Source organism: Lathamus discolor, chromosome 1 (genome assembly GCF_037157495.1).
Source record: "Lathamus discolor isolate bLatDis1 chromosome 1, bLatDis1.hap1, whole genome shotgun sequence".
Taxonomy (NCBI): domain Eukaryota; kingdom Metazoa; phylum Chordata; class Aves; order Psittaciformes; family Psittacidae; genus Lathamus; species Lathamus discolor.
Genome location: NC_088884.1, coordinates 76,077,973 through 76,099,373, shown reverse-complemented (window position 1 = coordinate 76,099,373; position 21,401 = coordinate 76,077,973). Strand labels below are relative to the sequence as shown.

The following is a 21,401-nucleotide window of genomic DNA, read 5'->3' as shown; positions in this document are numbered from 1 at the left end:
AAATTTAGATACCAAGGGCTTCCCTTTTGTTTGCCTTTCATATTTTCCTCCTTATTTACTGCAGTCAAAGTGAAATGCAAGCTCAAGGGTCCACTGATACTACACAAAGGCATCAAAACCCTTGTTTCCTGCTTACGCCACTTACAACACAGCAGTATACTATGTAATTCTTCTCTGTCTGTGGGTCCATGCAACATTACACCTGAAACCATGACCTTGTTACTTCACACAGTTATTCTCTGTCCTACGGTAGCCTGCCTTACCATCAGCAATTACAAGGAAAAAGGTAATGAGGGAGAGGTTTTTTTGCTGTTTGCCCTGCAGCCAACCCAGTCTTATTGCTTCTGGTAAGAAGTAAGCAACTAAAGCAGATGTACCATTCAAAACAAAGACTGATTTAATGCAAAAGTCTCCAGCCAAAAGGAAGCAAAGAAGGAAAGTATAGCAAACAACATAAACTGATTTATTTTCCTAAGTTTTCCACCGAGGCTTCCACAGCATTTTCATATAAGCAGAAAAGAACACTGCTAAAACCATGATGTAATAATCAAGCAGACATTAAGACAGTGACAGAATAAACAGCACCAAAAATATCTAGAAGGTTTTAAAAATAATTTTGCTATACTTGCATTCTAGTGAACTGTATTAACCATAATCTTAAAGGACAGGGATTAAAAATAAGCCTGGCTATTCAAAAATTGCAAGAGGATTTTGCTCACTATGAGGAACATGCTGTCCACAGACAATGGAAATGACACCCTTCGAGGTATAACCTGTGCAGCAGCTGACGGGCTCCTTCTAAGCGGGTGATAATAGCAAAGCAGGCTCACCATGGAGGCACAGTGCACAGTGGCTGCTGCTAGGACCAGGCCTCAAGGCACAAGTGCTGACGCAACACAAATCTCGCATCTTTCATGAGGTATATGGCATCATGAAGAGAAAAACAGAAGAGGAAAAACAGGCTCAAGACCACCATGCTGTGATAGCCACCCTCTGCACATCTTCCCTGCCCATCCCTGGCAGTGTTCTAGGCCAGACTGGACAAGCTTTGAGCAACCTGGTCTACTAGAAGATTCCCTGCCCATGGCAGGGGGGTTGGAACTAAATGATGTTTAAGGTTCTTTCCACCCCAAACCATTCTGTGATTCCATGATTCACATCACCTGGTACCAGTGGCACCATTTGCAGGTGTAGGGCCTCTGGTTTTATTCATCCTTATATTGGTTCAAGGTAATAACACACACTTGGCTGATGACATTTGCCTTTTAAGTTATAAGAGAAACATCGTTTGCCTCTCCAGTAGGCCCCAAAATTACTCAAGCCACCATGACAACACCTTTGTTTAAAACTACCACCTCAAACTTACAACACGGCCAAAGTGGGAAACCACAAAAGGGCACCAAGCCCTCCCCAGGCCATGGCTGCTGAGTGGGAGGGAGAGCCATCCCCTCAAGCTGGCGGAGCCCCTGACGGCAGGCCTCCAGAACATGGGAGGGAGAGGATCCCGGTGTAGTCAGCGGACCAGCACCCTGGGCACCCGAGCTGAACGCGGCACACAGCCGGGGCGGCGGCTCCGCTCTCCCGCGCCCCAGCCCTCTCCGCCCCGGCCCGGCCCGGCCCCGGGCAGCAGTTACCAGTGCTTCCCATAGAGCCAGTTCCCGCCCCAGCTCAGCAGGCAGACCCCGAACGTGGTTTTCTTCCAGTGAGTCCTCAGCGCCGCCAGCACTCTCATCGCGGCGGCCATGCCGCCCGGCGCCGCGGCACACCGGCCGCCCCTCAGCAACGCCCGGCGCGGCTCGGCTGGAAACGGCTCCCCCGGCTCCGGCGTTCCGCGCAGAGACGCCGCCGCGGCCCCGCGGGCTCCCGGACCCCGGCACTGGGGGGGTCTTTGGCTAACCTGCCTTCCCCCCCCCCCACCATGGAGCGCAGGGCCGAGATCTCATCCCGCACCCATGTAAGCTGCCCCAGCCTTGTGCCGTCAGTGCCCCCAAATGCCAGCCTGGCACCCCCCCTCGGTTTAAAAAAGAAGCAACACACAGCTCCCAAGGACAAGCGTTTTCACGCTCACCTGTGTGCCAGCCCTCACCGAGCCTCCCTGTGTGCCTGTCCTCCAGCACATGAGGTGACCTGCACCCATGGGTGCTTGTCAGCGGGCCCTGGCCGCCGCCAGGAGCAAGGGGAGCAGCAGACTTTCTGTGTAGCTGAAGGCAGAAGGGAATAGTTGTTTTTTGTTCACGCTGATGAGAAATATCTGTGGTGCCTCCCCAAAAAAACTTCCTAGGAAATATTGTAGAAGATTCAGCTAAAGCAATGTTGGCTAGGGCGTACCTGGGGTTTGCTTTTTAAGCCCAACCAATGGGATGACCAAAGGCACTAGGGGAAATGTCTCCAGCTATGCATGGAAAACAGGCTGTGCTCGCAAGGATGCCATGAACAGCATGAACATCTGCCAGGGAAAAGTGAAAACGCAGCCACCTGGCAAGACCAGTTCCAGGAATGCTGGATGCAGTGTTCAAGGCCAGGTTGGACGGGGTTTGGAGCAACCTGGTCTAGTGGAAAGTGTCCCTGCCCATGGCAGGGGGGTTGGAACTGGGTGAGCTTTAAGGTCCTTTCCAACCCAAACCATTCTGTGAGTCTGTGGTTCTGTGTGACCTGAACTCACTTTGGGACAACCTAGTGGTGGTGGCGTCTTCTAGCATTAACGCCTGAAGGATGGTGAGCAGCCTCAGAGATTTCATAGCACTGCTGAGTAAAGGCATGTGTGGCTGATAGCCAGAGAGACCCTGTCCTATGAGGAAGGAAGAGACATGTCAGTCCATTCAGAATGAACCACTGGCTAAACAAGTGGGGTGAGGAAGCAACACTGCTTTTGTAGACAACAGCCCTTCTCTTGATAGGGCCCTGGACTTGAGGGTTCAGGACAACAAGGAGCCAGTCTGTCAGGGACCAGCAGGTCAGGGTAATGAACATAGCACTGGACTGAAGGCTTTTCTCCAGAATGTTTTTTCCCTCCTGCCAAATGCAGTTTTCAACATTTACAAAAATGTGAAAGTCAATAAAATGGATTTTCTGTAAAGAGCTTGCCCAAATCCTTCTATTTAATGCTGTCTGGATGGGATGTGAGTGGCAACATAAGGTGGCCGCTTGGGGCCAGATTAGGGACTATAGGTATGCAAAAGTCTGTTCTGCAAAAATCGAGTTGATGCAGAAGATGGTCCAGAAGACACTCTGCTGTTAGTGATAAGGAAAGAAGATTAAACCCTATGGATTAGTTTCCCTATGATGTTTTGGTTTGCTTTTCCCTTCATGTTGTAGAGTAGAAGATTTGGGATTTGTTTTTCTAAGAAAAACATTAAATGATCAGCCCCTGATGAATATTTCAGGCACACCCCAGCCAGTAGCCATTGCTTCCCACATAAATATTCCAGGTTCATCTGTCCAGTGTATCTCAGTGTGCTGAGTACGGGTGCTTGATGCGCTGCTGAATGTTCCAGGCAATGTAGAGTGATTAAATGCCCTACTTTTTTTTTTGGTGTTGTCCTACTTTTTGTGAGGATTCAGGTGGTGTGGTCAACTGCTGACAGCAATGATAGCAACAGATACTAGTACTCCCATCTTTTCCTTAGCTTATGAAAATATTATGTGCCAATAAATACTTTTCAAATTTATGATTCTCATGAGGTGCCATAAATAATTTACAAGCATCTATAACTTCCTGTTTCACAATCAACTCTACTGCATACAGTTGTGTTTATTAATGATGCTTCCAAAACAAGCTTGAATTTTTAAAATAAATCCTCTTTAATATGCCAATACATGTTTGGAGCAGTCAGAAAAATGCTTAAATGTATGAAAGAACTGAATATCACTAAGATATCTGAATGGAAATGTTCCTGGGTTCCTATGTGTGAAAGCACATCAGGGTTAGTGTAAATGAAAGTTTTTAGCTCACAGTTATGTATGTCTTTCAACATCCCTAGCAGAGGGACTTGACCCTGCTCTGAGCAGGGTGGCTGGACTAGATGAGCTCCAGAGGTCCTGCCCCACCTCCACCGTTCAGGGACTGTGTGATGTTGTCTGAGAATTTGGGGTGGTGATTTTGAGATAGGGCTTTTTTAAGAGAACTGCTCTTAGAAGGCAGAAACACTGCAGACAACAATAACAGATTGTGTGCTTGTCTCATTACTTGGCTTTACTTAGGATGAAGCATCCATTCTGAAATCCCTCCTGGCAAACATGTATGTCCTAGTTCTTGGTTGTGGCTGTCTGATCACCCTCAAGGTAGATCACACCTGCCATGCTGCTGCGCACACCAGGTACTTCTCTTTTAGCTATCCTAGTTTTCTGCGTGTCATATCAATAGAAGCAGGTATTAGAGTATGTGTACTGGAAAATGAGAGGACAAAGTGTTGATCTTGAACATCCTCTAGATTGTTTAGTGTATTATGTATTACAGGCCAATTAAAATGACTGCTGCGTTTTTCAGAAAACTCCTCAGAGGAGGCTGGAATACATGTGTTGTTTTATTCTGATTACTAGATGGTTTGTGGGGGAAAAAACAGAGTCATTCGAAAAGCTTTTCTGCAACTCTAATACTTGACTGGTGATGTGTCACCTAAAATTATCACACAAATTGTGTGTGAAAACGGATGAGTACTTAATCCCTGTTGCTCAGGTCTAACCCATTTTTGAAGAGCAAAAATGTCATTGTGTCTCTACCACCAGTGCCAGGCCTGTTACAAGAAGAAGCCTCAGATACATGACTGTGCCTCAGGGACGTACTTGTTTGTAACTTTAGGAAAGCCACATTCTCAGCTATCTAATTTCTCTTCTAAGCCAGAGAATATGGGTGAAATAATAGATTTTTGTCCATTCCTTGGCAATAACCTACAGTTGACCAGGCCAGAGAATGATTTAGTCTTCTGTAAAGCACAATATGTCCTCAGGTCCTCATCTTAGCTAACTCATCTGGACTGCTGTTTTTCTGTTGTTGCTGTTTCTCTGGTAATGGGATTGAACATAGATAATCATCTTACTGAAGTTACTGGTTTCATCGTCTGATATGTAGTTTTGAGTGGGAGCTTCAGAATCAGGAACAAGTCCTGCTCACAGTCACTGCTTAGTACCAGTGGGGCTTAATTCAAATTCATGGTCTGAAAGCTAATTCTAGCCATGTAGTCTATAGGTAAGCCTCATATGGCTGAACTGGATGACCCCATTTGCATCTCCACTAAGTCCTGTATCAGCACTGTACAAGGGCAGAGAAGAGATTTTCATGATGGTAGCATAAAGGATATATGCCTGTGCATGCACAAAAGAAACAGACAGTGTAGTCATTCTGTTGTCCTTACAGTGTTGAAGAATTGAGACCCCTCTGCCTGCTGGTTATTCTGGCATTCGTGACTCAGCTAAGGATAGGCTGAGGGAATAAAATAGAAGTGCTGTCATTCATATCTCCTGCCATCAAGGTGGTCGTATGTCTTCAAGTGCTTCTGTGCAAATAAAATGCAGGTAGCTGCTTGTATTGCAAAGAGACCAGATTTATTGCTGTGTAAAAGCTGCATGTTTGTCACACCAATGTAAGCTTGTGTTCCTGCTAGAGCGAGTCAGGGTTGTTTCTGATTGTAGTCTGCCCCCCCCCCCCCCCCCCCGCTTTCTACACATGATTAATATCAGTGCAAAGCTTTTGTGCAGCTGATGAGAAAAACCCCAGGCTCTAAATCTCTCATGTCTGGCACAGCCAGGGAGGTTATAATTTGCTTTACTTTAATTCTACAGCACCTGAACACCAATCATGATTTAAGGTGGGGAAGAGCCCTTTTCCTTGGTGGATGGTAGCAGGCCTGTCTCTCCAGATCAGGCTGTGGGATTGAAGCTCCAGCCTTACAGGCACATCACTCTCCAGCTTTTCTCTCACCACAAGCCATGGGCACAGGCTGGCCGCAGACAGAGCTCTTTCTCCATTCCATCCCTGGCCACCATCCTGTGTAAGAGAGTGCTGCAGCCACTGAGGCTAATCAAAGAAAGTTCCTACCTGTGAGAGCAGAGAAAGTACATGATGGATTCTCTTGCCCTCATTTCCAGCTCTGTCTGGAGGTGTGCGTCCCTGGGGTAGTCATGTCCGCAGTTAGTGCCTGCTTCACTGGCTTGGAGAAAGATCTGAATCCCAGTGGCAGGGTTTTTTGTTGGGTAGGTCAGAGAAACTCTGTACAAGAATAATCTCTCCCCTTTCTTCCCTTCCGTGCTCTTCCTTGGCTCTTGTGTACACAGAACACAACATACATTTCACCATAGAATCATAGAATCATAGAATAGTTAGGGTTGGAAAGGACCTCAAGATCATCTAGTTCCAACCCCCCTGCCATGGGCAGGGACACCTCTCACTAAACCATCCCACCCAAGGCTTCATCCAACCTGGCCTTGAACACCCTCAGGGATGGAGCACTCACAACCTCCCTGGGCAATGGATTCCAGTGTCTCACCACCCTAACAGGAAAGAATTTCCTCCTTATATCCAATCTAAACTTCCCCTGTTTAAGTTTTAACCCGTCCCTAGAAGGAAATTCAGGACTGTGCCTAGCATATTTCTGCAGCAAAAAAACACCACCTTTACACCCTGCCCCCTCTTCCCACGACTGAGCTATTATATAGAAATATTCCCTGATTCTCAGAGTTTATTAACCTTTTTTTCCAAAGGAATGAATAGAGATATTCACAGCTTTTGAACAGCCGCAGAAACCCATTAAATTGCTCTGTGGCAATCTTGTCAGGAACTTGTTCCTTTAGCACAGACAGGTTTCAAAAGGCTCTGCACTCACTCCCAACCTATTTCGATTCAGTAAATGTAGGTGCCATTGTGGAAGTGTCTAGTGGAAGGTGTCCCTCCCTGTTGCAGGGGGATTGGAACAGGATGATCTTTAAGGTCCTTTCCAACCCAAACCATTCTGTGATTCTGCAGTTAGGGTGAGCAGCCCTGGACCCTAAGTTTTAAATGTAGCAGGGCAGTAGACAAAATGACCCTGAAGAAAGTCCTGCTGATGCAGGCTCAGGCCACTCATCCCTGAGCTCATGCTGTTACTATGGCGCTGCTACATATTAAGGGACTTTGCATAGCAAATAGTACAATACAGGGAGGGAGAGAGAAAGAGAGAGACCAAATGCACAGCGCAGACATGCTCATGGTATGTGTGTGCCACTGTAAGCAGCATCTATTTGGAAGGGATGTAGCCATCAACCAGCATGCTGGTAATACCTAACCTCTCCTGGGCTTACACCTGCAAGCAGGTATTTTCACTTCTGCAGACAGAATCTGAGTGATTTAAACCATGAGAATCTCCAGTCCAGCATTTTGATTCTGGCAGAGATTAATGCTCATTATTCAATAGCCAGAATAAATGTCGTATTCTCTCCATGTATCCCTGTTGTATGTTGGGATGAGACAGTGTAAAAATTTAAGGCTTTTCTTGATTTCTGTCTGTCCAGAAATGTGATATTGCATACTACTCTACCTGTGTTTACATTAAGATACCACCTACCCGAAAATCTAGCTGCTGCTATATGCTGTCCTGGTTACATCCTATAGCTGGATGATCCTATATTCAGAAGAGCTTCTGAAAACTATAGTTACATCTGTAACAATGATTCATTTTTCACCGAGGCAGTGACAGCCTAATCCATGGACCAGATGGAGTGGGGCCTTGGGCAATTGTAATCAAAGAGCAACAGCCACGGTTTGAAGGAAAGAGAGAGTCCCAGTTGGTTTCCTATTAAATGCTTCTATTTTCATTTTGTTTTGACTCAATTGTGTGCATCACCACGGCCCACTGAACACATCTGGCTGACATCTTAGATTGCATACCCAGCACATTACTGTGTTTGCTCAAAGTTTCACTTCTTCCAAAGTCAGTGGCAGTGCTCTGGGGTGGAAAGTTGGTTTATCCTTCTACTTAGGTGGAGTTGGGGGAGCAACAGAATCAGTTGCAGGCAAAGGCGGGCTGAAAAGATCCATCACTGTAATGATGAACCGCTCCCATGCCTCTTCACCAGCAAAATAACTTTGCCTCTGTAGAAGCTAAAAGATTAATTTATCACGGATTTTGGAGCACAAAATATGGCCACTTAGGAAGAGTATAATCCTGCTGAGTTACTATCAATTGGTCTACCTCAATCCCTGCCAAATGATATATCCTACCTTTAATACTGACTCTTGCTCATGAATTGTTACTGACCATTTCATTGGTCTGTGAAGTAAAGGTCTTGATGTTTTCATGTGCTGATGAATGCATAACTATACGTTGGTGGTTTTTTTCCTTTTAAATTATAATAAAATCTGATATTCAGCTTTTCATTGTCTCCCAGCTATCAGTTACCTTTTTACTCCTCCCATGAGGGAAAGGTTGCTGGAGATACAGATCCTGTCATACATACTGCTTCCTTAGGTTTTGCAAGACATTAGAGAGTTCTTCCAAACATGTTTTCTGTATAAACTCTGTATAAACATTTTCAGCAAATGTATTTCAATGAGCTCTGTAGCTAGTTTGGGTTTTGTACAGGTTCACATTGTATTTATCTTCCAGAAGGTTCCCAAGCGATATGGTTTTAAAAACTGTTATGTTATTGTTGTTATTCTTGTGTTACTAATTGACATTCTAATTATGACACAGACGTTGCTTTTGAGCTCTTTGTAGTTTCTTTCACTGCATAGAGTGTATTTTCTTTGAATCCATATCACATTGTGATATGGTGTCTGTTCAAAGGTTGGCTTTGCTTTTTGCACTGGCTAGGCATTCTTTTCACTTAATATGCTGCTGTAAGGATCTATAATAAGATGATGCTGGGGGCAGTGTAAGACTCTGGGACTTAACAAGGCTAGATTAGAACAGTCTTGTATTTTACATTAAATGAAAGCAGTTTGAGCCGCAGTTACAAACCTGCTATCCATGCTCTCAAAATGCACAGGCGTTGTTGACTCCATTTATGTGACATCTTTGCTTGCTTTGTTTTCTTGCTTTCTGTTTCAAAGAACAGATGGGAAGAGTAATTTCAGTACTGAATACCAGAAGGTACCTGGAGTAAAGTAAATTAAGGAAATACCATAAATGCAAGAATGAAGCAGTTAAACCTCTAAGAGGAGATTTACAATTAAGAATTAACAGAGAAGATATCCTTTGCCAAGAGACAGAAACCACTTGGTTCAGACTGAATCTTGCAGAGAATGAACAGGGCTCTGACATTACATGTACATGGAGAAACCCAGGTCATAGAAAAAAGGATATTTAAGATGTCAAACACGTAAAACAGTTTATGCACAATGGAGCAGGTAGCGTAAGTTGGGACAATGTCTATTATATGATGAAAGATGCAAGGAGTACTAAGGATTACATTGTTCTACAAAAGCATATGAATACCAACAGAAGGGAATATATAGCATGTGTAAGGAAAACAAGGACAGCACAGCTTGCTTAGGTGAAAATTATATAGCAAAAATGTACAACATAGCAGCCAAAGATGAAATTGTGTAAGTGGAAGTAAATAGGACATTTATTTTTTAACTGTTTCACAGAAGCAAATATGTTGCCAGGAATACTTTTAGAAGATGCTTGTAGGAGAGTCAGGCACAGCACGAAGTAAATATAGAAACCAGAATGGACAGTGACAAGCTTAATAAGCACTAAAGAAGTATGTGAACAAAACTGGAAAATATATTGGAAACTGGGAAATATATTGGAAAAGGCATCATTTATAAAACTGACCCAGGAAAGGTCTCAACTGAATACAGAGCAGACCTGGAAAAGTCTCTCTCCTTTAGCCTCATGCTACTATCTCCTCTCTGCAATTACTGTCTTTAGGAAAATTACCCTTAAATTAGAGGCAAAGGGGGGATGTTAGTAGGATCATTGGATGGAAGATGTTACAACAGGTACTGTCACGTTCCTCTCTGTAGGAACAAAACACAGTATCTTCTAGTGCCAGACCTCCTAGGACAAAGCTAGGCAAACAATATGGAAATTTCTAGGCAATGCAAATAATGTATGAATAAATTACATTAACCAAAGAAGTCAAATGAGTAGATTGTGGGTGAGGTGACAGAGGAGGACCTGTCCACAGGGACAAGGAAAATATATAAATTCATTGGGAAGGTCGGTAACACAGAGACATTTGCCCCTAATCTAGCTGCTTGCAGCAACCACCTGGAGCACTGCTGTGCAGTGATATTTAATGGATGTGCAATGTCAATATTAATACAGTCTGAGATACTGAAGGAGTTCATTAGGGGACTCTGTTACAGTGGTTCACAGCACAAGAGGTAAGTTAGGCGCTTATTTCTCTAAAGATGCTGCCAGTGGTGCTGCAAAGCTCTGCTCAAAGCTAGAAACAATGACTTCCATGCCAGTGAAATGTGATATTGGCCTGCTTTGGTAAATAAATAGATTTTGGCTTTAATTTACAGAAACGAGTGCTTGCTGAAATTGGCCATGTGACACTCAGTCAAGCCAGTTCCTTGTAGGAATTACTGTTTGCAGTTTCATGCACAGCTGGCAGGCATTTGGGGGACCCAGACCCACTCACAGATACCTGTGTGCAAATGCAGTAGGTGCAGCTTAGAATTAGATTTGGTGGGTAATGATACGACTTAGAAAGACAACCAACCGAATATCCAAATTTTTGAGCAAAAGACAGACTGTGATTGCCAGAGCTATAGCTGAGAGACTATAGAGAAAATAATGTTATTAGCAGAATTACTATTCAAAATTATGTAGAAACTCTCATTAGTTAGGATCAAAATGGTTGTGTGAAAGTCCTTTAGGGACTGAAAAATCTAAGCAAAGATCCAGGAAAATATTCCTCAGACATTAAAGGCACTGAGGAAGTGGGTATAACTCACCACATACACTGAAAATGCAAGCAATTTAGATGGTTCATTTGGACGAAGTAGGGCAAGCTGCAGAGCTGTGTATGCGCTCTGTGTGTGTATAGCAGTTGCCATTGCTTTATTGGAACAGTGGGACATAAGCAGCTCTGTATTCACCAGAGATTGTCACCTCCATCACATGATCAGTTATGTGATCATCTCCAAATCCAAGAAGGGAGGGAGAAAGGGGGCAATGAGTCTGTTGTTTCTTCTGGGAGGGATGGGCAGCCTCAGCATCTGCAGGTTCATGACTATGCAACTGCTTTGTCCCAAGCCAGTACTGCAGATCCAAGCAGCAGCAGCATATTCCTTCCACTAATGCTTATGCTGAAATATCACTAAGCATCACTTTAGAACGGAAGATGTGGTCTTAAGACTATGACTTTTATGTCCAAGCACCCCTGTCACTTCTGTGCGGTCAGGCTTTTGTTGCCGTTACACATGGGCAATGGGAGCTGGACAAGATGTAAGGCAGAGAGCTCTTGAAAGCCAGGCACAGTCTGATCTCTTGGAATTGTCAAAACCTCACAGTTCATGACCCAGTGTATTTACAGGAATCCTGTTTATATGTTGGGCTGTCTCCTGTGTGGGTGCTGAGTCCCACCATGGGCTGTGGGGAACCACATCTGCTTGCCTGCTTCCTTGGGCAAGGCTTTGTCCCACACCCTCACAGGCAGGTGAAATAGCCTGGACCAAGCATCAGCCACCAGGTGTTTCACCGTAATGAAATGTGCATCCTGCTAATTTGGGAATAATTGTATCTCAAGTTAGTAGTCATTGATATCTTCCTTCATCAAGTTTATTTACTCTATGGCACAGATACTGTGTCTTAAACAGAAATCACCCTCAAGGTATCATTTAATTATCTTCTCTTCATTCTGCAAATATGTTTCGTATTACCAATAATCTTATTACTACAACTGCAACATTCATTAAGCAGAGGACAATAAGAGTACATTCACTAATAGCAATCAAATTAAGTTTGAATCTCCGTGAGTGATGGATAGTTCTGGAGCAGGTTGTTCTGATAGATTTTTGCCCATTTTTTTCTGATAAAGGTTTAAATAGCTCAAGAAAATCCTGTTTCAGTTACAGGACATTTTATGTGACCTGGTTACCACAAAATGGCACAGTCAGGACGAGAAATGGTCACAGATCCCTTCCCATGTGAGCAGGGAGACCACTCAGCAGAGACAGCATTGCTGAATTTCCATGGCAAAAACCAGTCCCTGCATAGGCCAGTCCTGCTGGAGACACAGTGAAGCTGAATTCTGTCACAGTGATCCGACATCTCTTGGGTATGTCAGATGCTTCCAGGTGACATATTGGATGGTCTTGCATCAGACCAGGAAGCCATCACCTTCTTGACACATAGCATCTCCTGATGTTGCATTGAACGAAGCAAAAACTCAGAGGAGTTCTGAGCCATCAGAATTTAAAAGGTTTGGGACATGATCCTCAGCTTGTGGAAGTAAATGAAAATGCATTCACGACAAGCAGATGGCAAGATTTTTCAAGCTGTTGATGCCTATCAGCCATGCCAGCTTATATTTAGCTGTGTTACACCTGCACAGAGCCACTTGAACATGTATCAAAACAATTCCCCTCTCTAGCTTTGCTTCATACTGTGTAGTCCAACAACAGATCGTTGTTTTTCTCACTGGTAAAATAAGTACTGACAAATGTAAGGTTTTTTGGTTTGGCTTTTTCTTGTCCAGCTGCAAATGCATGAAAATATATTTGGAACATTTTATGGGTACATTGCACACCTGATGGAAACTTTTATGACTGCTTCCTCTCTGGGCACATCAAAACCATCCTCATCCAACTTCATTATTTTTATCAACTCTACTCATTCCTGATGTTCATTCTGGTCTGGATTTTTTTTTTTCCGGAGTATCTCCAACACCCTCCCACTGATTAATGGGGGCTTCCCGGGAAGCAGAATTATAGGAGACTGCTTTCTAGCCAACCCTTCTCAGGGCTGCAGGAGAAAGCAGGGGCAGCTCTCAGTGTGGTTCGCAGTTTGGAAATGCACTGTGAGAAACTGGAATCAGTAGCGTGGTTCCTCTTGGCCGTTCTGTTGGTAGGATGGAAGCTAAAACAGCAGACCTCGGGAACTGAATTTGCCCTCAACCTCCTCTGATCTCTGGACGAAAAAGGCAAGTGTTTTCTGAGCTGGCAGGAGTGAATGTGACAGCAAAGGAGAAATGAGAGAGGAAAGCGAATGAAGGGCTCTGCGCAGAGGTGACACTCTTGAGGGCAGAGCTGGATAGTTGGGCCCTTGGCCTTGACCTCACTATTTGTGACTGGACACAGGCAGCAGGGAGGCAGTAAAAGGTTTTTTATTTAAGGTGCTAACACTTCAGGACAAAATGAGAAAGAGAGGTGCTAAAAGAAAACCACATTGCTTTTCATTCCTCTGTCCTCCGGCTTCCTCCTTAAATGTTATGGGATGAGCTCACTCAATTTAAGTACTTGTCAGCGAAGTCTGATGGGACAATCACGAGCCAGGGACAATCACGAGCCATCCGCAGTGCCTTTGGGAGCACTGCCTGGAGGCCAAGCACCGGCAGCCACCCTGGCACTGCCTGGGGGCACAGCACAGCCCCCCTCTGTCTTCTCTTTACCCACACTCACTGGGCAGTGCTGCTGGTACATGACCTCCTGCAACCCTGTTTGTGAGTCCTGTAAGCCCTTGTGCTGCAGGAGCACACTCAGTGTTCAACAACGGATGAGCACGTTATTAACAAATGCGTGACTCGGCCCTACCTCTGTCACAAGGATGGTGAAAACTAATTGGTTGCTGCTGGCAAAATGGTGGAAAGGGACTGCTTAGTACGGACTGGGACTATGCTGCGTTTGCAGCAGCACTTTCTTAGTAGTCTTTGCAATAAGCTCTTGCAGATGTTGACTTCCATCCCTGCCTACTGGTGGGCAAAGCAAGGCAGGCAGGGGGGTTGCAAGGTTTCCTGCAAGGCTGTTCAGGATGGTGCTATTGGGGAAGGGGGAAAAGCCTGGCTGACAGCCCATCCTGAGGCACAGCTTTCCTTAGGGACATCTTCCTGTCTCTGCAGATGTTCCAGCTTGCCAGGTTTAGCTTGGGAGCATTTAGGTCCTGCCTCAGACAACGTGGATCTCCGCTCTGACCATGAATGTTTACATATCATCTTCCCTGGTGGGCTTCTCTTTGGAGCTCAGACCCAGAATGAAGATCTCAACAACTGCAGAGCCTCCTGTCCAAAAGGAAGAACTGACATGATGCAGCTTTGGCAGGAACAGCAATGACACCTGTGATAGGGAAAGGTGTCACCCAGGACACAGAGCTGCTGCTGCCACCTGCAACCACTGCCTCGGCCTCCCGGGAAACTGAGCATCTTCACAGAAAAAGCTGAACTCTGAACATAGTATTTTTAGCCTGGTTTCCTAAGGAAATGAATGTTCTGTCACTTCATGTCTGCCCATCTGTCCCCATCAACCCTTGAATCCCCTGGCTACTTGCAATCAGTAGCTGGGAAGAGATGAGAAGTGTGAGGTAATGCATGAAGCTCCATCTGACAGAAGGGATGGGAGGGAGGACTCAGCAGTCACCTGTTCTGTTTGAAAGCTCCTTATAAAACTCAGCACATGGTATTTTTTGCTGCAAACATGGTGGGTAGAGAACTCCTAAAGGGAACAAGGTTATGTCGAATGAGGCAGAAACTGCAGCATGTCAGACAGGCACCCCAAGTATGAAACTGAAAAGTTGAGGTTTTGTTCAGTGCACAGAGCAACTTGTTTTAGTCTCAGCCTCCTTTTCTCTGACAGGTTTGCAGGAAGATTATAACAAAACATAGCTAAAAAGGAGGAAATACACCTTGCTGCGAAGATGGATATTTGGTTTTGTTCCATGTTTTACCTACCACTTGAGGGTGTGTGTGTCTGCATGTGTACACGCGGTATATGCTCACTTGGAGTTTATTTAGCCCTCAGAAGGCATTAAAGTATTAAGCAGCTTTCTGTGCAGGGTTGTTTCAAATATATATGGCCAACTCCAAGTGCCAACTGTGGCTATGGAGACTTCACCTGTGCATTTTATTCCCTGCTCTCACCCTTTGCCTGCTTCTGCTTTTCCAAATCACATGCTCCTTATGGCAGGGTTTATTTCTCCCTTTATGTTCCTGGCACGCATTGTGAGCGTTGCTGTGAACAGTTAGCATAAGCCAAAGCAAGATCTGTAGTGCTTCTGGTTCTCTGTTTAATACCTCCCAAAATATTCACCATCACCTTTGACTGAAAGGGTTGTCTCTGGGGAGCTGAGCAGGGGGGAGATGATTGCCCAGAGCTTAGACTCTGTGACCTCTCTCCGGCTGTATCTGCTGGCAGTACAGCTTTCAGGCCGCTGGGCCTGCCCTTGGGCCACCAGCTCATTTCCTGGTAAAGAGCTGAGCTCCATCAGAGGGCTTTGCTATCACAGCCAACGCAGGCTTCATTCTGAGCAGTCAGCTCCAGGCGAAGTCCTCGCCTCCGGGTGGCAGCCACTTTGAATTTCAGAACTGAGAAGACCAAGGGTTTATCTGAGGATGGGAAGGAATCACAGGGAATTAAGTAGTCAAAGGGAAAACTCATTTTCTAGCAAAGAATTCATTCATGGACAACCTTTGCAAGTGAATGGCAAATGCGGGATAGCAGAGAGAGGGTGGCCGAGGCACGCTGGAGACCCTTTGGCAAGCATGGGCCCTGCATGCTAAGCTTTGGGGTGGCAGCAGCCTTGTCTGCTCCTGGCTGGCAGTAGGCTGGCTGCTTTGGCGTGGGTTAGCAGGCTGATAAAGTCATAGCTGAGCTGGCGTAGTTCTTCCACTTCTGTCTGATGCAAATGAACAAGAGCACACTCCCCCTGAGCAGGGAGGCAGCGAAAAATTTAGTAAATGCAGCTTGCGAGGTGGTCTGCTTTTGGTCTCTGCAGGAAAAGAGCTCAGCCGTGACTCTTTAGAGGGCCCCTGGGGAAGAGCCTGATAATGTAATGGAATAATGAGTGTCGAGCTATGAAAGCATTTCATTACCAACATCCTCACCCCATGCAGCACCAGTCTGCTGCAGTTATCATGCGCTTTTGACAAGAAAGGTCACCGTGAGATTATCCTGCCTCTGAAACAGAGCGGTTGCATTTCAGTGTGAGGGTCTTCGCTCCACTGCAGGCAGAAAGCATTAGCAGATACCCAAAGCAAAGGGAAAACTGCGCTTTGGGGTGCTACTCGGGGCAGAGCAAAGGATTTCACTGCTCTTAAGAACAGTAGTTGTTGCCTTTCTGCTCTACCTGTCAAAGCCCCACTGTGTCCCAGAGGAAGCCAATGGGTATCTTTCTCTCTCCTAAACCTAATTCTTAAAATACTCACTATCTTCCTTACCAAGTGAGTTGTTACTTCCCTTCGTGACCGGCAGAGTCTTGAATAGATGGAGGTATCTTTGAGGGCAATGGTGCTAATTCAAAGTGGGATTTGGACCACGAGAGATGAGCACTCCTGCTATACTTCCCAAACTGTGAGCTGCCAAGTGCGGGTGCCTGGCAAGATGAGGAGATAAGGCATCCTCAGCCCTTGCCTTCCCGACTGAGATAGCCTGACAAGGGCACAGCAAGCCCCTGCTCTGCCACGGGTGGCTTGTGTGATGTTGAGTTATTCAAATCCCTCTGTTCTCTGTTTCCCATGTGGTGAACTACAGCTAATGAGTCTTCCCTTCTCTTGCTCACTGTCTGCTTTGTCTAGCTGGGTTGCAGGCTCCTGTGCAGTGCTATGGCATTACCTGGTGTCTCCCCTCATGCCAGAGAGCCGGACCCCCAGAACTGAGCAAAGCAAAGCACCATTGAGCTGGCAGCAGCAGGGTTGGGCAGCCTGAGCACTGCAGGGAGCAACAGTGCATTGCAGGTTAACATTCAGCCTTCACAGGGCTAATGCAACCCTGGAGTTCTATGCACAAATCTTCCCTGATGTCAGGCCACTCTCTTTCTGCAGCACAGGCCCTTCCATGATAGTGTCTGTAGCTCAGCCTTCAAAGAGCAGCCAGCTCCTTCCATTTGTGTTCTTCTTCCCCCTTCCCCATATAGGTGCTGAGCAGCCAAATCCTCTGATCCAGCAGCCGCGCTCCTGAAGCTTTCCCTGCCATCACTGCCATGAGACAGGGCACCTGCTTTCTGCCCTGCAACAAAGCGAGCTCTGCAGGCTTCCATTTTTAGCATCAATGAATCACATTGTCTCTGCTCATGGCAGAGAGCAAAGACCTTAGCAGCCCTTAGGTATTTGCTGCTAAACCAGAGGTTTCACTAAGCAGGTGTGGATGGCTGGGTGGGCAGCTGTGCCAAGCAGCAGAAGCAAGATGAGAGTTTTAATTGAAAGGGTTTTACTTCTTCATGGTGCTGAATATGCCATTGTACAGCTTTAACTCCCTTCATTTGTCTTGGGGGGGTTGCCAGGTTCTGCACCCTCCAGCAAGCTCTTTCCCCTCTTACTCTGTGCTTTATTTGTAGGAGCAGACACGTCATAAGCGCGGGTAATGCAACTGGTATCAGTGAGTTGTGGCAAGATTTCTCACTTCCTCAGCCATTAGTGACAGAGAAGAGGTCAAGGAACATATGCTAGTACCAATGAGGTTTTTGACAGAGAATGCACTCTTATTCTCCTCCCTTCAGACCCTTCATTTGGTTCCTTATTGCAGTTGATATTTTAGACAGCATCTCTTTGGGGAGAGGAAGGACTCCATCCTGAGAACTGCAGGAGATAGGTTGGTGGTTGTTGTTGCTACAGCCCAAAGTCTGTCACTAAAGATCAGTCAGCTTGGGAAAAAAATCAGCTAGAAGAATGTGCCAGGCACTTTCTGGCAGGACGTTTAGGTGCCTCCTTCTTTTTGACTGTCAGGTCTTGATAGGTACAGCTGCTCAATCAGGTAAAAACAGCCAACACTGGCAATTTCAGTATTTAGCACCATTCCCAACAAAATAATTGTGGTTTAAAAATACCTTGCCAGCATTTTTTTTTAAATAATTTAGTTCTAGTTAATTTATTTAAAAGTAATTGATTAAATTATAAAAAAGTTGTTTTTCTCTTAGACCTACTCTTGCTTTTCCTCTGCTTGCACACTCTAAAGCACTTTTGTCCATTCCTTTTACTTTCCTTCTATACATTTGGCCTAGTTTTTATACCTTTACAGTTGTTATGAATACCCTGATCTTTGGGTGCTCAACCTGGGACACATGCAGCCCAACTCTAGTTGCACACTCAAAGCTGTGTAGAAAATGCCTGTCTGATTTGTTATTGTTGGCCTGAGGATGCAAGTGCAATGAGGAAGCACTAATATGAGTGCAGGGTTGTACCTGCCAAGTTGCCCAAAGCCTTTACAGCTGAGCACTGAAAACCCAAAAGGCCGTATTTCATGCTCACTTTTGTTTCTTTATTTACTAGGGGAAGGTGGGTGGTAATCTACTGCGATATCTCTATACATTTCAGTCAATTCACAGACTTCTAGACGTTAAGTGGCCACAGAAAGGGATTAATGGTGTTAGAGTACATACAGTTCCCAAGGTTCTGGTAGGAATCAATCCCTTTTATGATAGGCAGAAAAATCTCTTCATAAGCAGTCAGGTTGAGATACTGGTTGTGCTTGTAGTTTCATAGAGTCATGGAATCATAGTTTGGGTTGGAAGGAACCTTCAAAAGCCATCTGGTCCAACCCCATGCAATGAGCTGAGTGCAATGAGTTGAGATCTCCAACTAGATCAGGTTGCCCAGAACCACATCCAGCCTGGCGTTCAGTGTCTCCAGGGATGCAGCATCTTACAGTGTTTCTGATCAGAAGCCATATAATCATTATTACTAGTGGTTTGAAAAGAGCATTTCCAGTGCTTTTCCAGTGCTCCAGTGGTCAGAGGCCACCCACCTTCCAGTTCCACTCTTTGTCCTTCGTCCTTCACCTGAGGAAGGGAATGGTGAGAGGTGTCCAGCCCTGCTCCAGATACAAGCAGACACAGCCGCTTAAAACACACAACATGATTTTTTTATTTGTTTAATCAGTTTACATTCCACAACTGACAGTTTACTTATTTATTCTTTAATTTTCCATGAACAAGTTGTTTAGTTAGTTACCAGACAAGATTTTAATTGATGGAAATACAGTCTTCTGTGCCGATCTGGATAAAACCAAACCCAAACCAAATCAAAGCAAAAGGAAAACTGTAAGATGTAGCCAGTTTTTTTGGCGAAGTCCTATGATGCTTTCTGCGACTTTTGTCTGTTCAAAGTTACAGGGGTTTGCTCACTTTCCCTGCTGGTTCCCTGATCTCAACCCTGCCACTAAAATGATCCTTCAGGGCAACAGTCCTGCAAACACCGATGCCCGTGCACAAACACCTGTGTGTCTGCAGATTAGCACCTTAAAGTGACAGAACAAGAAGTTAGGGGTTGTTTCATGTTTAAACAACTTCTGTTCACCTCTTCTCAAACAGATTACAGGAAGAAATGGAAAAGTACAATACACTTGATAAGATGCTGCATTACTTGTGAAATCAGCCACCACACTCACATCTTACCAGAGCGACCTATCACAATAGTCAGTTGTTGCTGATGTGTTGTTAGCACCGGTGGCCACAGGAGCCACTTTGCCTCTTGTAGCAGCACAGGAGCCCAAACCTCGCAGGACAAGCCACTCTTGAATACTCGTGACAACTGGATGTTGCTACCCAAAACTCATTAAACTGTGCACAGATTGGCTAAAAAGTGCTCCACTTGGTTGAGAGGCTGCATACACAGTTCAAATATCCTTGACAATGCTTGAAACATAATGAGAATGGCCACATTTTTGGATTTTCAAAATATGTTGAAGTTTAATATATTTTAATGTAATTCCCAATCTAGCAGAGCAATTAGGCATGTGCCTAGCTTGAAGCACGGCAGTAGCATCATTAATGGAACATTCGTGCTTGAAATTAAGCATGTGCTTCATGGGATCAAAGCTCTGTAGCAGTGCTGTGATGAAGTCAGGATCCTGAGTGTCCTAATCCTGGCTTTCACCTTTATAGCCACTGCAGATTTGGATAAACCAGTTACAGTCTGGATTTTCAAGAGTGCTGAAAACAGAAGGCTCCAGAAAATTCCAGAAGGGGAAATTCCAGAAGCAGAAATTCCAAGGGGGCATCAGACCAGTGAACATCAGGTCTTTTCTCAGGTTTTTGGCTTCCCATCTCTAAAATGGCTATAATAACTACCTGCTTCAGACAGGTCTGGTGGGACTCATAACACTTTCTGAAGACAAAGCATGCCAAATAGATGAGTCGTATCAATGCATCTCTCTGAGTATGCCTGAGTATTGTGGCATTCTAGCTCTTTTCTAATCCAGTTTTGTTATGTGTGTGCTGCACTTAGAGGAAACATAAACATCTGGCCATGATGCATTCACATGATAAATGTCTTCTACCAGTCGTATTATTTTACTTGGGAATGTCCTAGAAAAGTGCTGACATGCTTCAGTTCACAAGCATTTAAGTAAATTATTATCCTAAGCCTCCCAAACTGTAAATTAGAGACAGTGGTGATTTCAGCTTTTGTCATCACCAAAGGATGGTTATGGGAATTGGTTCATTTCTTCTGAACAAAAAGATGCTTTTCCTTAAGGAATAAAAGGACCAATGCGGGATGGCTAGGGTGATTATCGCTTGGGGCAGAGGAAATCCGAAAGAGCAAATACCTGCACGAGATGCAGTTGCTGTGGATGCGGGAAGAGTCCGGTGAGTCTGATTTTTCACTGACCCTTGTGCAAACCGCTGATGCCTTCACATAGGCTTGTTTTGCCACGCCTACACCTATTTGCCATAGGAGTGTGCGACGGCGTAAGTGTGAGTCAGTGAGAAGTCAGATCCAGACTCTGAACTGTCTGAGTGGTTCATGAAGCAAGGTGGGAGCTTGCAAGGCAACGTGATGGTTTAGCTCTCTGATGTGAGATGGCCACGTGAGATCCACCCATCTTCCTGCCTATCCTCTAGGATCCCGCCAGTGCCAGGCATTGTTGCTGTCCCATGGGAGGCTCCCTGCTGCAGGGTCACAGGAGTAGTTATGGCTTTTGTTAGGAGGTGAGACTTTTGTTTTAAGAGAAAGTGTAGAATTATCCAAGAAGATAATCCAAGAGCAGCATGGGGACGAGAGGCCAGGCAGGCCCCTCTTGGCAAGCTACACCCTTGGCAAAGTCAGTCCAGCTGGGAGGATAGTGCAGGATGGACACGCAGGGCTGTTGTAAAGAATGGAAAAGAAAGATAAACTGGGACAGAGCCACCCTTTAGAGCCTCTTCCCATTTGATGTTGAACATTATCACCTTTTAAAAAGAGGTTTCCTTTGACAGCAAAACTCTGAAAAGTCTGGAAAAGCCTCATGGGACACAGTGAGTTGATAGCTAAAAGAGCAGCCTTTGAGAGTCCTACATTCCAGGACCCTCACCACCCCTCTCACAGACAGGGAGGGCAGGAGGGCA

The 21,401-nt window shown here is 45.2% G+C and overlaps 2 protein-coding genes across 5 annotated transcripts in view; both read right to left on the bottom strand.

The window, feature by feature from the left end:
• Positions 1-2,087, bottom strand: part of AGK (acylglycerol kinase) — a 35,322-nt gene extending 33,235 nt beyond the window's left edge. The window contains exons 1-2 of one of the 4 annotated variants that reach the window (XM_065681384.1): positions 1,635-1,653; positions 831-909 (exon numbers count right to left, since the gene is read on the bottom strand). Coding sequence is in view for 2 of the 4 variants with exons in the window: in XM_065681379.1 (XP_065537451.1) it covers positions 1,635-1,744 (110 nt within the window). In the remaining 2 variants the exon portion in view is untranslated. Of the gene's footprint in view, positions 1-830; positions 910-1,634; positions 1,942-2,068 lie in introns of those variants that run through there. The other 3 variants (XM_065681390.1, XM_065681379.1, XM_065681393.1) reach the window with 3 other exon arrangements.
• A 3,678-nt stretch (positions 2,088-5,765) lies between these two features.
• Positions 5,766-21,401, bottom strand: part of TMEM178B (transmembrane protein 178B) — a 245,107-nt gene continuing 229,471 nt past the window's right edge. The window contains exons 4-5 of the mRNA XM_065681413.1: positions 8,931-9,011; positions 5,766-5,983 (exon numbers count right to left, since the gene is read on the bottom strand). Of these exons, the coding sequence (XP_065537485.1) occupies positions 5,895-5,983; positions 8,931-9,011 (170 nt within the window). The 3' untranslated portion in view covers positions 5,766-5,894. The remainder of the gene's footprint in view (positions 5,984-8,930; positions 9,012-21,401) is intronic.